General features: G+C 43.8%; 4 protein-coding genes across 4 annotated transcripts; 2 read left to right on the forward strand and 2 right to left on the reverse strand.

The window, feature by feature from the left end:
• Window positions 1-145: 145 nt before the first annotated feature.
• Window positions 146-1,423, forward strand: stmp1 (short transmembrane mitochondrial protein 1). The gene is made up of 3 exons (XM_068716755.1): window positions 146-287; window positions 586-639; window positions 840-1,423. Exons 1-3 carry the CDS (start codon window positions 273-275, stop codon window positions 909-911), a joined length of 141 nt encoding a protein of 46 aa, XP_068572856.1. The 5' UTR covers window positions 146-272; the 3' UTR covers window positions 912-1,423.
• A 235-nt stretch (window positions 1,424-1,658) lies between these two features.
• On the reverse strand, window positions 1,659-2,492 carry LOC137877454 (small lysine-rich protein 1). The gene is made up of 2 exons (XM_068717398.1): window positions 2,463-2,492; window positions 1,659-1,886 (listed from the first exon to the last, which is right to left on the reverse strand). The coding sequence occupies exons 1-2, from the start codon at window positions 2,490-2,492 to the stop codon at window positions 1,659-1,661; spliced, it is 258 nt and encodes an 85-aa protein (XP_068573499.1).
• On the reverse strand, window positions 2,287-13,822 carry dhx57 (DEAH (Asp-Glu-Ala-Asp/His) box polypeptide 57). The gene is made up of 25 exons (XM_068716849.1): window positions 13,799-13,822; window positions 13,177-13,210; window positions 12,869-13,048; window positions 12,381-12,740; window positions 12,046-12,249; window positions 10,987-11,885; window positions 10,687-10,871; window positions 10,462-10,583; window positions 8,405-8,600; window positions 8,104-8,228; window positions 7,648-7,781; window positions 7,437-7,491; window positions 7,093-7,307; window positions 6,845-6,961; window positions 6,643-6,739; window positions 6,146-6,319; window positions 5,785-5,985; window positions 5,273-5,549; window positions 5,063-5,158; window positions 4,884-4,967; window positions 4,641-4,778; window positions 4,242-4,316; window positions 3,993-4,127; window positions 3,709-3,909; window positions 2,287-3,258 (listed from the first exon to the last, which is right to left on the reverse strand). The coding sequence occupies exons 3-25, from the start codon at window positions 13,042-13,044 to the stop codon at window positions 3,115-3,117; spliced, it is 4,410 nt and encodes a 1,469-aa protein (XP_068572950.1). The 5' UTR covers window positions 13,045-13,048; window positions 13,177-13,210; window positions 13,799-13,822; the 3' UTR covers window positions 2,287-3,114.
• Window positions 13,823-13,892: 70 nt separating this feature from the next.
• Window positions 13,893-15,852, forward strand: morn2 (MORN repeat containing 2). The gene is made up of 6 exons (XM_068716853.1): window positions 13,893-14,219; window positions 14,310-14,342; window positions 14,430-14,480; window positions 14,563-14,669; window positions 14,762-14,898; window positions 15,211-15,852. Exons 1-6 carry the CDS (start codon window positions 14,213-14,215, stop codon window positions 15,323-15,325), a joined length of 450 nt encoding a protein of 149 aa, XP_068572954.1. The 5' UTR covers window positions 13,893-14,212; the 3' UTR covers window positions 15,326-15,852.
• The last annotated feature ends 90 nt before the right edge of the window (window positions 15,853-15,942 follow it).

Below are 15,942 nucleotides of genomic sequence, written 5' to 3' on the forward strand. Positions count from 1 at the left end.
CCCACTGGCTGGACGATAGATTTTGTTTGGTATCGGGAGTTGTAGTTCTCTAATTTGGAATAATAAGAAGAAGCTACAGCCCAGGCTGAGGAAAAGACTACAGTACTTGTTCTCCGAAGATAACGCGATAGTTTCCTCGCGCATGCGTATTGTTAATGACGCGCTAGCTTCGTTAGCCAAGTAGATTGGCTGATTTCCTACCTCTAACCTTTAACTATCTGACTTCAAGTCATTACGTTAGTCTGCTGTTGCCAATCCTTCGTTATTCCACCATGCTACAATTCCTGGTGAGTTTAATTGACATTCTCGTGCATGACATCGACTAGAATGCTAATAGATGTGAAACTAGACGAGCTAACCTGTTAGCATAACTTGCTGTCAAAACTCTTGACGGTTTATGGAAAATCTCTACTTTGACGTTTGCAAATACATCCTTAAAGCAGGTTTCACTAATCATACAGCGAGCAGTTAAACATACCACCTAATGAAAGTACTTTAAGTTAACGCTAACATGTAACTTAAGAGCTGTTACTTTATCAGAAAGGCAGATATTTTGGCCTTAAATGACAGTTGTTTCTCTTCCAGGCTGGTTTTACCTTGGGGAACGTTGTGGGGATGTACCTGGCACAAAACTATGAGGCAAGTATATCTACAATGGTTCACAGGTGCAACTAAAACCGACCTATATAATAACCTCTATCTATCTATCTATCTATCTATCCATCTATCTATTCATATAACCTTCATGAAGGTATTAGACTACATTGATTTTAGCAAAGGTGTACCTCATAAACTGGTATCTGTGAGTCAGATTGTATTGACTGTTTTTGACTTTCTAGGTTCCCAACATAGCCAAGAAAATTGAGGCCTTTAAGAAAGATGTGGAGGCCAAGAAGAAGCCCCCAGAGTGAGCAAAGCCGGACCATGTCGCAAGAACAGATGCACTCTGTAGAGAAACTTATTGATTTTACAGGGATATAGTACAATGAGTGTACATTTGATAAAAGGATTGATATTGTGAAATGTATATGAGAATATTAACAGTGCCTGGAACCATATTTGTTTCTTCCCTTTAGTTTTATAGGCATGTTCTCATGTGGCCTATTTTTTATAAGATAGATTGTGCAAAGACTGGATTTGAAGAATATAACAAGTGATTAATGGGATCACTTTAAGTCCAGTGTCATGGCACTTTTGGCTGGCCTTTTCTAGAATGCACTGTGGTGTTTTAACTTGCACATTACATTCATATTCTCAACATTAGGTGTATATTAAGTGAACATTAATGGAGCTTCTCTGTTGTCTCCCACAAAGTTTAAAGATTTCCTTCACAAACTTCAAGTGTGTCAATAACTGCCAACTTTTGAAGCAAGTGTAAACAACTCTGGATCATTCAGCTTAAAATAAAGTTGCTGTATATGAATTTTAATGTCTATGCGTCATGAGTGAAATTTCACTAGCACAAGTTTGCTTTTCTGTATGGATTTTCGGAAGAAGAACAAAGCATCTATATTGCTGCGTTGCACTTGTTCCAACAGTCAGAACTCTGTATACATGCTGTCAGTACTAATGTGTCCACCAGGTAGTGCCATTTAAATATACCTATCATTTTAACCAAAAGGGGTGAAAACTTACTTAGGTTTGGCAAAAACTATAATTTACTTTTTCTTCTTTTCATTTGATTTTGGCCACCCAAAGCCTCTAAACTGCAGACAGTCCACTGCATTGTGATAAATGTAGACATTCTCCACGGCTGCTGGGCTGAGGATGTCCACCTCCGTCCTGGTGGATTTGGCACTAGAGGACCTCCTTTTGGGTGTTTTTGGACTCCCAGTCTTCTTGGTGGGTCTAGAACTGTGGGACCTTGATTTCCTAGATTTGGTGGGCTTTGAAAATACAAGAGGTTAACTACATTCAGGTTTGATTCCTCTACTTACTTTGACAAAGTTCTGATAGTCTATAATGTTACATATTCTTTACCATGGTGAAAGATGTCAAGGTCACTTCCAATATGAGATTTATCCATCTGCAAAATTAGATGTGTACACAGAACAATGCTAGAATTTTTCAGATACACAATATGTGCTAAGTAGTGCTTTCTCAAAACAGTCTGTGCTTAAAAGTGTCACAAATTAAAAATATATACGCATATCTTACCAGTTCAGGACTTGGCACTGTAGTAAGTAAATTATGTTGTTGCATCCAAGACGTAGCTAGGCTTCACAAGCAACACTAAGCTAAACAAGAGATGAGCTAAATGAATTGAATAAAATCCAAACAGCCAGCTATCTTTGCTTTTTTATTTTTAGTGGTGTGGAAATCCTCACTTGTTAAGACAATAAGCTTTCAAATTCATTGGCAATACTCCCAATTTAAAAAGCCCTTGCATTCACAATGTGAAAGTGTAGTTTTGACATCACTAACATTTAAATACATTCAGTGAATGTAAAACAGGCCAGTACCATGCAGAAGCTCTTGGATCTCTCAAACATGCATTACAAATAAATAACCATTACAAGTATGCAGCCACTGTCAGTATAAGAAATCCAATATGGACCCAAGAAACTTCTCAGTTGTGAGACACAACCCAAAATAAAAATGCACTATAAACAAATGCTATGACATCAAATTCAACAATCAACTGTGTGCCAATAAAACTACAGTTGTTGTATGGCATTAATAAACACCTTTTCTGTTGTATTTAAATGTCAAAATAAGACTTGTAAAAAATACAGAGAAGTGCTTTATTCCAGAAATAACAATGAGGGTTGTTTTTTCTTTGAAGGCAGAATTTGGTTTAAAAAGCCTCCAGTGCAGCAACAGAGTAATAGTTTTGTTTTTTTCTTCATGTAAACTGATAGTTAAACAGTCAGGTGGTGGCAGCAGTACTTCAACCAGAGGACGTCACACTAAGTACAGTATCTGCCCTGCCGATCGGTCTGTGGTAGTACAATACAAATTATAACCAGTAGTTTACCCCGACGATAATGGAGTAATGTCATCAAAACGGTGGCAGTGATGCAGGAGCAGACAGACATGTTCACTGCAGAGCTCCATGCATTCAAGCTCTTGAGGGTGACAAAAAGGGCTGAAAGGGGGCATCAAGTAGCAGAGCTACTGTGTAGAGACTAGGTGGACTATCATGTGGATGATGCGGGAACCGCGGGGGCAGCTGCACAGGTCCATGCTCGGGTTCCGGATTTTATCTTCCAGCAGCTGATCCAACTCCCAGCGCAGCTCCTTCACCAGCTCAGCCACCTGGATAACATGCACACATATTTAGCGCCAATATCTGAAACAAACTCAGCCAACAGCACTAACATCTGAACCAAACCGTGCATCACAGCAGGCAGAACATTGTTTTAAGCATGTAGGGCAGGCTATATGGCACCGCATCACGTTTTCTTAGTTTAAAGGGCCCCCATTAGTGCACTGCATCTCGTTTTCTCCACTAGAAGGAGTCGTGGGAGTCCAGTGGCAGCATAAGCGAGGCACAGGTGGAGCAAGACTTGCTAGCAGACTCCATTTAAGCTTCTGTGACACCGGACGGTGAGCAAAGATGTGTCCTCAAAAGGATGCTGAATGGGAGACGAGCAACGCATTCCCTGGGGCCGAAGGGAGGTGCCGCATTTGTTTTCTACTTTACCTCTCTGTGTACCGTTATGTTGTCTGTAAACTATCAAATCTCGGTTAACTCTGATCTCTGACCTGATGAGAAGCGGCAGCAAAGCGGATCCATCCATCATCAAGGGAGATGACAAACTCTCCCTTGTGCAGCTCCATGTGGACCTGCCCGCCTCCAAACAGCACCAGCGGGTAGACGGACACCATGCTGCAGTCCCTGATGAAGATGCGGCTCGTCTTCACCTTCTCGTGGTAAACCAGGTAGGGGCTGTTGTAGTGGCGGACCTGGAGCACAGAGAAAAGTCTCAAGGGGCTTGTACCTCTAAACAGCTGTTGGATAGGAGGCCACATGTTTTCTCTTATCTCACCGTGTAGTTGACAGACGACGGGTGCACATGGACGTAGCCGTCGTCCTTGGTCATGAAACGGAGCTCGTTGGCTTTGGGCTGCATCTTCATTGCTCCTTTGCTCGTCATCTTGTAATTACCTTGAGGAGCTCGCACCTAGAACAAAAAAGGACCAAACACAGGAGCGTGAAGCCAAGGCATAGGACAGTTGTATACTTACACACTGGCTTGAGTTTCTTATTCTAATGGAGGGAAAGAATTAATACACACCTGGACCACATTGGGATAGAGGGCAGCACAAAGCATGGCGGACATCAGCCGGATGTTTTCTGCGTTCAAGTTAGCCTGAAAAGGAATGACATTTATCATTATAATCAGATTCTCTTTAAGAGTAAGGTTAGATTGTGGTCTCATTCTATTTAGAATTCCAAGTGACATGTGCAGCTTATACAATTGAAATAAATCATCTATAAAATAAGCTAGAGGTACTAGATATCTATATTGTACAACTGATGTATTAATGAGCATTGGAACAACCAATAAAAACACTTCCAGCACTACAATGCGGTTGTGTGTGTGTGTGTGTGTGTGTGTGTGTGTGTGTGTGTGTGTGTGTGTGTGTGTGTGTGTGTGTGTGTGTGTGTGTGTGTGTGTGTGTGTGTGTGTGACCTCGGGTCCGGTGGCCTCTAGCACACCATCGGTGCCTTTAGAGCTCATGCGGTCTATAACCCGGGCTCTCAGTCCCTCCTTGATGAAGCCAATGTCAGACAGCAGTTCGGCAAACTGCCTCTTCAGACTGGCGATCTCCTGCGCAAGACGCAACAGACATTTTTTTTAATGAAATGTATGACATGTATGACAACACAGTTGTTGAAGAGAATGAAGTAGGCGCTTCAGACAGCACCACCTCACCTGTAAGACTCGCCCAGACAGAAAGTTCTCCCTGCAGTAAAGGAAGCCAGCCTGGTTGCCATTCTTTGCAGCACAGCACCATCCCTGCAAGAGAGGGATTATCCATCACATCTACCATTTGGAACGCTACATCAACATTTCTACAAAGACAAGTGGACGAAGACGAGTGCAGTCTTTACCTTGTATGCCTGCAGCAAAGCTAGATGGTCACTACTGGCCAAGGCAAAGGCCAGTTTCTTCTCATTGGCTTCTTCCCGCTTATCCCATGGAGACACCTGGAAAACAGACAGAGGACCAAATATATAAAGCATTTCTATAGAAGGAGATACTTTTTGATTAATAATAATCATTGTGTGGGTTATTCTCGACAGCAGCAAGCGATTTCTTACAAATGGGGATTTGAAGGCCAGACTGGCTGCGATGGTGAGTGCCGGGTCGAGACAGCGAAAGATGGCACCGAACAGCATGAGTTTCCCGATGCGCACGTCAACGGGCAGGCAGGCCAGGTGGTAGCCCAGCGGGGTCAGTTTCTCATCTGCCGTTAGAGCTCCAAGGTCCCGCAGGCGCTGCTTGGCTGCATCCAAGCTTTCTAACGCCGGGGGCTCGATGAGCCGAGAGAAGACCGACTCCAGCGTCCGCTCAGCAAACACGTCCAGGATCTTGATTCTGTAGGCGAGACAGGGAAATGGTAAATGCTAGCACGGGGAGATAGTGTATTGCATATCATTAAATTAGACATGGTGCTACAGGTAAGGCCTGTCTGGAGGGAGGACCCTCTCTCCATTGTCTTGGCCATTTCTCTCAGTAAACCAGCTTCCATTCCCAAGCATAAGTCCCAGTAGCCATGTCACACATGAAGCTCTATTGTTTGCATCATCAGAGAAAAAGCAGATGGATCTACCGGAGGCAGAGCTGCTCTAGAGGAACTCTCTGGATCTCAGGCAGCTGTTGCTCAGCCAGCTGGTGTTGGAAGCAGTGGCTGGTGAAGAGGTGGAAGCAGATCCCCGAGGCCACGCGACCTGCTCGACCCCTCCTCTGCAGAGCGTTGGCCCGGGAAACCCACGAGTCCTCCAGGCTCTCCATGCTTTTGGTTGCATCGTACCTGAAAATATAATCAAGAAGAAATGTACATTTAAAACTACTGTATGATTGATATTGATTGTGTGTGGCAACAAAAAGATGGTACAATTCACAAACGATTATTCTCTAAAAATGCACAAATTTATACAAACAGTTTATCAAAAGACTCAACTTGAGGTTACCTTTTCTCCTTCATCTTGCCAGAGTCGATGACATATACCACGTCATCAATGGTTACCGAGGTCTCTGCGATGTTGGTGGAGATGATAATCTTTGTGACACCTTCTGGGGGGCGGCTGAAAACTGCCTGCTGCTCCTCATTGGACAAGGTTGAATGGAGTGGATACACCGCACACCTAACGACGGGAAAGTACATCCACATCAGTTAGCTTTTGATTAGTAGAGCGTTTAAAGTGATAGAAGATCACTCTATGATGACATGGCATTCTTGCTGCCATGTACCAACCCTTTAAAAAAAAAAAAAAAAAAAAAACAACTATAAAAACACAAATGTAAAATCATGTAGTCAAGGATTTGGTTTTAAACAAGTCAATAAATTCTGGTTTGCCCCAAAAAGGAGAAAAAAGAAACTACCAGAAAGCATTCATTTTATACCCTCATGAACACTAACAATAACAGGAACTAAAGTTGCCAAAAGCACACGACTTGACACACAGACCTGCTTTTGCCCCTGTTGTTGAACATTCTGTTGGACATGAGCTGCTCATAGAGCATCTTGATCTCAGCCAGGCCTGGCAAAAACACGAGCACCGCACCTGGATGAAGAAACAAAAAGTTCATACAGAAACTTAATAAAACCTCACTTTGAACCGTCCAGTCTTGAATTCATACTACTGTGATTGTACATGGGGGATTCTTACCTGGAGGGTAGTTGTGTTTTCCATCTACAATCCACTCCAGCAGGCTCTCCACCAGGTCCATGTTGATCTTGTCCAGGTCCATTGTAGCAATAGTCTTCAGCACAGACTTCTTAGTGTCTGCAGAAACAGCAAAACAAATTGTAACATTCATGCATTAACAGGCAGCAACAGATTATTTGGATAAGAGGTACAGTATAAGAACCCATAAAACAGACCAGCTGTGTTAATGATACTTTTTCTTAACTCACCTTTGTATCTGACCATGAGATCCTGCAGGCTGAGCTGCTGGTCTGGAATGGAGTCTTTGACATAGTCCTTCTTACAGAAAGACATGAAGTTCCACATGTCGTCACCCAAGTCGTCCACCATGTCTCTTGGCTCTATTTTGCTTCCTCGTCCACTTGTGGAAGACAAATTCTGTTTCCCTGAGCGCATATAAGGGCTGCCATCCTCGATGACATAGCTGGGGAAATAAATAAAAGTGAACTGAGTATTAAGACAAAAAGTTAACTATATCCTTTCACCCTTTCTTTTTTTTTTTTATATTCCTCAGCTGAGTTTGCCTAAATATTTGTTAGATTGAAGTACTTACCGGGATTTAGCGATAGCATCTTCAAGAAAAAACTGGTCCACGGGAAACGTGCGACCTGAAACGAGAGAAATACACTTAGTTTAAAAAAAAAAAAAAAAAAAAAAAAAAAAAAAAAAAAAAAAAAAAAAAAAATCTACAGAATGAGGCGTCCGAGTTGAACATGTAAACGTGCATGTCATGTCTAAAACAGATACCACAAGTGTCTAATTACCTGGTATGTGGACAGTGGGACAGTCATAAAAATACTCAGAGAAGAGTTTGGCATTGAGCGTGGCACTCATTAGAATTATCTTCATGTCTGGCCTCTGCAATATCAGGTCTTTTAACACCAACAGCAGGAAGTCACTGACCAAGAGAAGATGAAATACAGACGGAGAGTGAAGCCAGTTACAAAGAAGTAAATACTTTCCTGTTTGAGAAGGGAACGTCTGAGATTGACTAAATAACAAAGGCTATTTGGTGACAGCTCAAAGCACAAACAGCAAGTGTTTGAGTGATACCCTGCTATTTTCTTGATTTTATGAATTGTACCCTTTTCTTTTAACATCATTATTGATTGAGGCTCTGGTAATATTGTCTCCATCACACTCGAGCCAATAAAGCACAATGAATTGAAAATTGAATGCACACTTTCTGTACCATCTGTGAGTGGTCTATGTAATCTCACCTCTCCTCCGTCCGCTCGTGCACCTCATCCACAATGACGTGTGTGATGCCTTTGAGGTCGGCCTCGCTCTCCAGTCTCCTCAGCAACACGCCTGTGGTGCAGTACAGTAGTCTGGTGGCAGACGTCTGTCAGTCAGTGATAAGAGAGGTAGGAGTCATTACTTTATAACACAAAGCTTGGCTACATATACTTAGGTTAGGACTTAGAATGCGTTGCATGTGATTCTAAGTCCTCTGGATCCAGTGACTAATGCTGATGACTTAAAATCCTGCACACATGTACAAGTCAAATGTGGCCGTACCCGAACACTCTCCAGGCGGATCTGGTAGCCCACCGAGTTGCCGAGAGACTCTGCACGCTCCTGTGCCACTCGCTGGGCCACAGAGATGGCAGAGATGCGGCGTGGCTGAGTACAGATGATGTTGACCACCTCCTCCGCTGGTCCCCCCAATGAGTCGTCCAGAATGAACTGAGGGATCTGAGTGGTCTTACCACACCTGCAGAGAAGCAACAGAAAATAAGCATCTTTATATCTATCAGATATTTGCCACACACACACACACACACACACACACACACACACACACACACACACACACACACACACACACACACACACACACACACACACACACACACACACACACACACACACACACACACACACACACCTTGAGTTTCCCCGTTATTTCTACAACTCTAATTTTTCTCTGATAGAGTGATTGGAACAGATACTTCTTTGTCACAAAAAACATTCATGAAGTTTGGTTCTTTCATGACTATTATGGGTTAACAGAAAAAGTGATCAAATCTGCTGGGTCAAAAATATACATACAGCAGTGCCATTTTCACTTCAATTAGGCGCTTTTGGTAGCCATCCACAAGCTTCTGGCAAGCTTCTCGTTGAATCTTTGACCACTCCTCTTGACAGAATTGGTGCAGTTCAGTTAAATTTGATGGCTTTCTGACATGGACTTGTTTCTTCAGCATTGTCCACATGTTCTCAATGGGATTTAAGTCAGGACTTTGGGAAGACCATTCTAAAACCCTAATTCTAGCCTGATTTAGCCATTCCATTACCACTTTTGATGTGCGTTTGGGGTCATTGTCCTGTTGGAACACCCAACTGCGCCCAAGACCCAACCTTTGGGCTGATGATTTTAGGTTATCTTGAAGAATTTGAAGGTAATCCTCCTTCTTCATTATTCCATTTGCTCTCTGTAAAGCACCAGTTCCATTGGCAGCAAAACAGCCCCACAGCATAATACTACCACCACCGTGCTTGACGGTAGGCATGGTGTTCTTGGGGTTAAAGGCCTCACCTTTTCTCCTCCAAACATATTGCTGGGCATTGTGGCCAAACAGCTCGATTTTTGTGTCGTTTGACCACAGAACTTTCCTCCAGAAGGTCTTATCTTTGTCCACGTGATCAGCAGCAAACTTCAGTCGAGCCTTAAGGTGTCGCTTTTGGAGCGAGGGCTTCCTTCTTGCACGGCAGCCTCTCAGTCCATGGAGATGCAAAACACGCTTGACTGTGGACACTGACACCTGTGTTCCAGCAGCTTCTAATTCTTGGCAGATCTGCTTTTTGGTGGTTCTCGGTTGACTCTTCACCCTCCTGACCAATTTTCTCTCAGCAGCAGGTGATAGCTTGCGTTTTCTTCCTGATCGTGGCAGTGACAAAACAGTGCCATGCACTTTATACTTACAAACAATTGTTTGCACTGTTGCTCTTGGGACCTGCAGCTGCTTTGAAATGGCTCCAAGTGACTTTCCTGACTTGTTCAAGTCAATGATTTGCTTTTTCAGATCCATGCTGAGCTCCTTTGACTTTCCCATTGTAGCGTTTGTGGGCGTTTGTATCCAATGAGCCCTATTTAAATGGCCTCAGAGAAGTCACCAGCTGTAGTCACTCATAATCGCTCACAAGAAGTTAAGAGGCCATGCTATGAAGCTCATTTCATTGACACAACTTTCTAAGTCACCAAAATTGCTAATTCATGTTGCTGTATGTATATTTTTGACCCAGCAGATTTTGTCACTTTTTCTGTTAACCCATAATAAAGTCATGAAAGAACCAAACTTCATGAATGTTTTTTGTGACAAAGAAGTATCTGTTCCAATCACTCTATCAGAGAAAAATCAGAGTTGTAGAAATAACTGGAAACTCAAGAGAGCCATGACATTATGTTCTTTACAAGTGTATGTAAACTTTTGACCACAACTGTGTGTGTGTGTGTCTATATATATATATATATATATATATATATATATATATATATATATATATATATATATAAAATTTTTCTAAATAATGTATTTGTACGTATTGTTTATATGCTACCCTGTGTGACCCACCCCGTCATCCCGCTGACAACCAGCACCTGGCACTGGTCTAACAGGTTGAGGATGTTTTCCTTTTCTTGCCAAGCCGGCAGTTTCCTCCTCTGCTCCAACATGGACCTGAAACGCCCGGATGACTGGGTGAACGGGAGGATGAAAGAACAGCAATGCATTAAAATACATACACCGTGTTGGAAAGATGTGAGCTGTGTCACAATGTAAAGATCGGCCTTCTTTCACCTGTTTATTCTTAAACTCTCGGCACAGCTTGCCGTTTTCCTTCAGTAGGTTGTCCATCTTCGGGTTGTGCTTATTCGCCATCTTCTTCCTCAGATTGACGTAACTCTCGCTCTCGACTGGAACGTCCTCTTCCTCATCGTCCTCATCCTTCTCATCCAGCTCCTCTGCCTCTACCGTCTCTTTCACTTTAAAGACAGAGGTAGGATTTTAACTCATACACACACAATGTTGAGCTCTATTTGGTGAAAATAGAGACAATAAATAATTTTTAAAAAAAAGCCATTTATCTTGTTGACTCACGATCTATTGGTCTCCGGTTGGCAGGAGGAGCAGTCCTTCTGTTGCTGGTATGATCACTATTGTTGGTACTACTACTTCTGCTTTCTTCATAAGCGTTGATTCTCACACTCTTAGCCATGGGAAGAGATGGTGGAGGAAGCACCACGACGGGCGGTGGCGTGCTGTATTTGTGATGACTGACAGCCAGCAGTTCCTTCATGGTAGTTTCCTCCTCGCATAAAGTGATCAGAGTGTAAACGACGGGCTCGTTGCTCTTTGCCGCGGCCAATGCTTCTCCGAACAGTCTCTCAGTCACACTGAGCCTCCCTGCAGCCCCGAAGGACTCGTCGGTGGTGCTGAAGGCAACTACTGGTGCCTGGAATGGGTAACGGTTCCCTTTGGGGAATCGGACCTCTAGTTCATACTCAGGAGGAGAGTTGCTGCTGAAGCCAGGCTGGCTCGGGCCGTCCAGGTCTGGGGAACCAGCCCCAGATCTCCCTTTAGTGGGGAGCTGGTGCTTAAACTTGCACTTGTCCCCGAACCGGCAGCCTTGTCCTTTCAAGAAGAACCGGCAGACACCTCGGATGCTAATGGCTCCTCCTCCACCTCGACTCCCGACTTGCCTACCATTCTTGGCAGCATTGTCTGAGAGGAATGAGATGTCCAGGGTTACTGTCCAGACTGTATTGGCAATGCGCTCACTGAAGCGCTCACCATAGATGGCGGCTAGAGCCAGAGCTTCTTCCTGCCTCTGGCTCAGACACTCATCCATAGGCACCGATTCCAGGCCATCGGGGGAAACTGCTTTCTGGCCGTAGCGCTCACTGCAAATCTGGCAGAGGAGCTGTTCCAAAGTGGCCCCGAATTCCCCTCCACCGGACTCCAGTGCTTTTTTGCCACGCTCCCTGTCGAACCCATACCTATATAAAGTCAAGATGAGAAAACAAAGGGTTAGAAGACAAGAGAAACATTCACCAACTCAAATATTTTTAGTTCCTGACAGCACAGCAGCAAAAAAACTGACTTAAGATGAAATGCAGGATCATTTTCAACACCAAAATAAACAAATCCGAACATCACCTGCAAAGTTTTCCTATGGCAAATAAGGAGATGACAGGTTCAGGGGTGGGCCGGTCATCATCGGACTCCGTCTCATATGCTGGGCTCTCTGCCCTCTCCACAGGCTCATCAGTAGTGGCCCAAAACTGGCCTTCGTCGCGGTGGTCCAACTCGTCAAATTCTTCCTCATCCTCTTCTCCCCCTGAATAATCTGAACCGGATTCACTGAGGCAGAGAAGATGATACGAGTTCATGTCAACGTGCAACGGACAAATTTAGCTGAATAAAATAGAATTCCAATTAGTTTCTTTAAAACGGGTTAAAGGATGTACCACATTTAGTAGAATGTAACTTACTCATATGGCTCATCAAAGTCATGTGTCTGCAGATTCCGCAGAAGCTCCTTGAGTTGCTCTTGGTTCTCATTAGTCATGAAGAGCCTCTGCAAGGGCATGGTGCTCATCATCTCCGGCCTGATGCTGTCACCTGACTGTGTGCTTGTTCGTGTCCTCGCCAGGGACCTTGGGAGAGCCTTGCCGCTGCCTCTGCTGTCCCTGTCTCGATCTCTACCTCCTCCCCTTCCTCGACCTGCATCCCTGCTGCCGCCAGCACCGCTACCACCACGGCCGCCACCACGGCCGCCACCACCACCACGGGCGCCGCTACCACCACGGCCACCACCACCACGGCCACCGCTACCTCGTCCTTTCCCAGGTCTGGAGGCAAAACCAGGTTAACAAAGAGAGAGGGAGAGAGGAGGGTATAAGAAGAAATTAGCAGGGAATGGGCACACTGTGATAAACTTTAAATCTTATATTTAATTCCTTCACTATAAAAGAAATACCTGCTAGGACGAGGGGGTCCAAATTCAAGGTTGAAATCATCTCCGTCATCCCAGCAACCAGCTCCTCCTTTCTTACTTCCACCTCCGCCTCCACCACCACCACGTCCACCTCCTCTTGGCTTGTTAAACTTCCCCCCTCCTCTGTTTGGCTTCCCGCCTCTTCTCCTTGCACTCATTTCTCTGTTAAAAACGTGCACACATGGTTTCTCAGACAACATATTTTTAAGTAGTCTAGCTTCTAAGTATCACCACCACCAACACATCATGGATTGCTTAAAAACACAGCTGTTATCCCACAGCACACTCACCTTCAATTAGTGTCCCTTCATAGCAGCAATCAATCTGTGACATAAAGAGACATAAAATGCAATTTGAATGAATCGTCTCAGGAATGTACAATAATCCTGGATACACCAGAGAGAGCCGTTAGTCCAGGCAGGCAGCTACTGTACATCCAGTGCAGAGCACAGTGTCGCACATCGCTCTGGGATGGCTCGTCGTGGCACTTTAATTTCAACTGTGAGCAATGACATGGTGGCTGACACACACAGCGCTGGTGGCTACACTTATGCAATCATACACGGTGGCATGCAGACCGCCAACCCAACCAGGACGATGACCGTTAAACCCAACGCCCCGGCTGACTGACAGAACACGATATAGTTAGCAATAACGTGGTGTTGTGTCGCGTAGTGCGGCACGCCGGGTCTGTAAAGTTGATCAAGCTTCAGCTAGCTAGCGAGCTAACAGCTAGCTAGGCTCACTCTTCACTATATTGATCTAACAATCTAACAGAGAGAAGCTTTCTCACGAGCCAAGTGGAGAGGTTTAAATGCTGAAGAATACCACGCGTATATGGAAAGATATCATCGGCGATAAAGTACAAAAAGTACTTGAAACACACAGCGTTAACTTTCCGTATGGACAAACCTGAGACATCAGTTTCACCGGTAGCCTGCTTGTCTGTGATTGGTCGAAACTCAAGGTTCATAGTTCCTTTTCCGGTGTTCGGTAACGGTTTGAGGATAGAATACTACTCGATGTATTTTCTTTAAGCATCTGTAGGTTGTTGGACTTTATATGGGCCACATATACTGAGATAAACTATACTATATGAAGAAAAAAATACCTTTTTTTAAGCAGTCAGTTAGTTAGGTCTGCGCCAAATATTGTAACCATGGCAACTGCAGTTTGCGTCGAGTTTGCCTGCAACACATTGAGCTGGACACGATGTTTGCTTGTGTTATTTTCAACTTTTTAAATCGAGTTGTTTGACTTTTCACATCCCATAAAGTGGCCGGCACACAGCGTTTCCTGTCGGTTCTGACAAACCATCTGTCCCGGATGTCTGGTGCGGTCTGATTGTGACTTTTTAGAACACCAAACAACACCTTCTGTCTTTATTATCTGCAGTATAACGTTGTATCATTTTCACTTTCAGACCATAAGGAAAGTGATTATTTAAAAGATCAAGGTAGGATAAATATTGCATATTCATGGTTTGTAAATATTGGATATTCATCTGACAGATAAAGTGTTAAATATGAGTATTTGTTTATAGGGGAAGGGCCTATAAAGGTGTCCTACATTTTCCCAAATGGGGACAGATATGGTGAGTAATCACTGAATATACAGCTTTACACTTTTACATTACATAACTACATCTGTGTCAACGTCTCTTATGTTCTGTACAGAGGGAGAGTGCAGCAGGTCTGCATCGGGGGTGATGAAGAGGAGCGGCGGTGGTAAACACATGTCAGCGGGTGGCGTCATATACACTGGAGAGTGGCTTGAAGACAAAGTATGTATTCAATACTGCTGATGTCCGTTACTAAAGACTGCATGGTTGTATTTGCTCTGTGGTTAGTCACACATGCTTGTCCGGTGGAGCAGATGCATGGCAGAGGGACCTTGCAGCATCCCTCTAGAGCGCTCTATGAAGGAGAATTCGAAGACAACATGTACCACGGCACGGGAACATACACCTTCCCAGACGGCTCTACTTACAAAGGTCACTTTCACAACAACAGGTAAAAGGCAATCAATTTTTGGCACTTACTGTGCGATTCCTTTAATGTTTTCTGAACAGAGCCATGACTTTTAGGCGTTTCCAAATGATTATACTGGAGAGCTGTGGTCTAATTGATGTGCGGTGGTTCAGGGTAGCCCCATTTCTTTTAAATTTCCCCTTGAGCTGTTTCAAAGTTGAATAAAACATTTTATTCAATATGATTCCATTACTTTGGTAGGGAAATATTCAAATCCAAGACCTGATGTTTATTATTTTTGTTTTGTCATCCATGTAAATGTAAGATTTTGATGTCATAACTGGTGTGTTCTAGGTTGGAGGGAGACGGGGCGTTCATTGACACACAGGGACGGATTTGGACAGGGGAGTTCCTCTGCAAAGCAGCGCTGTGCCTGAAAATGCAGCACACTCTGGCAAAACAAGCATAATTGTACTACACTTTATAAAACACTGTTTATGTTCTACAAGAAAATTAAACTGTATGAGTACTGGCCGCGGTGCTCCAACACAGCAAGTGTCTCTTTGTGTAAACTTCAATATTTCACTCAGAAGATGTCACAATGGGGTTATTTTTTTTTCTGGGCCTTTGTCACACTGCTTTTATGCTGCTGCGACAGGAAAGGTGCATTACATGCTACACACCTTAGCTAACAAAAATAAATTAAGAAATACTATTGGCAAGTTAATGCAGTTATTTCATTGCACACTTTTTCTTACTTGTTAAGACTTGAATTTTGACAAACCTGTAACTCCATCTTTGAAATATAAGCATTATTTACCGTACAAATAGCAAATAAAACTTTTATACCCATTGCTCCCTGGCTATCTTGACTCCGTCAGGTTGAAGGATAAATACAGGGCAGTTGTACATCATTACAGCACCAGCCAATCACAAAGCAGGATATGCTCACGTCCCCATCCACAACAGCTGTACCCGAACCGTTGGAACATTGGCCCGAGGAAATGTGTGACGTGATGCGAGTGTGTGTGTGTGTGTGTGTGTGTGTGTGTGTGTGTGTGTGTGTGTGTGTGTGTGTGTGTGTGT

The sequence above is a fragment of the Cebidichthys violaceus genome, unplaced genomic scaffold (assembly GCF_023349555.1).
Source record: "Cebidichthys violaceus isolate CVI_PGR_0920_01 unplaced genomic scaffold, fCebVio1.0.p SCAF_21, whole genome shotgun sequence".
In the NCBI taxonomy this organism is placed as follows: Eukaryota; Metazoa; Chordata; class Actinopteri; order Perciformes; family Stichaeidae; genus Cebidichthys; species Cebidichthys violaceus.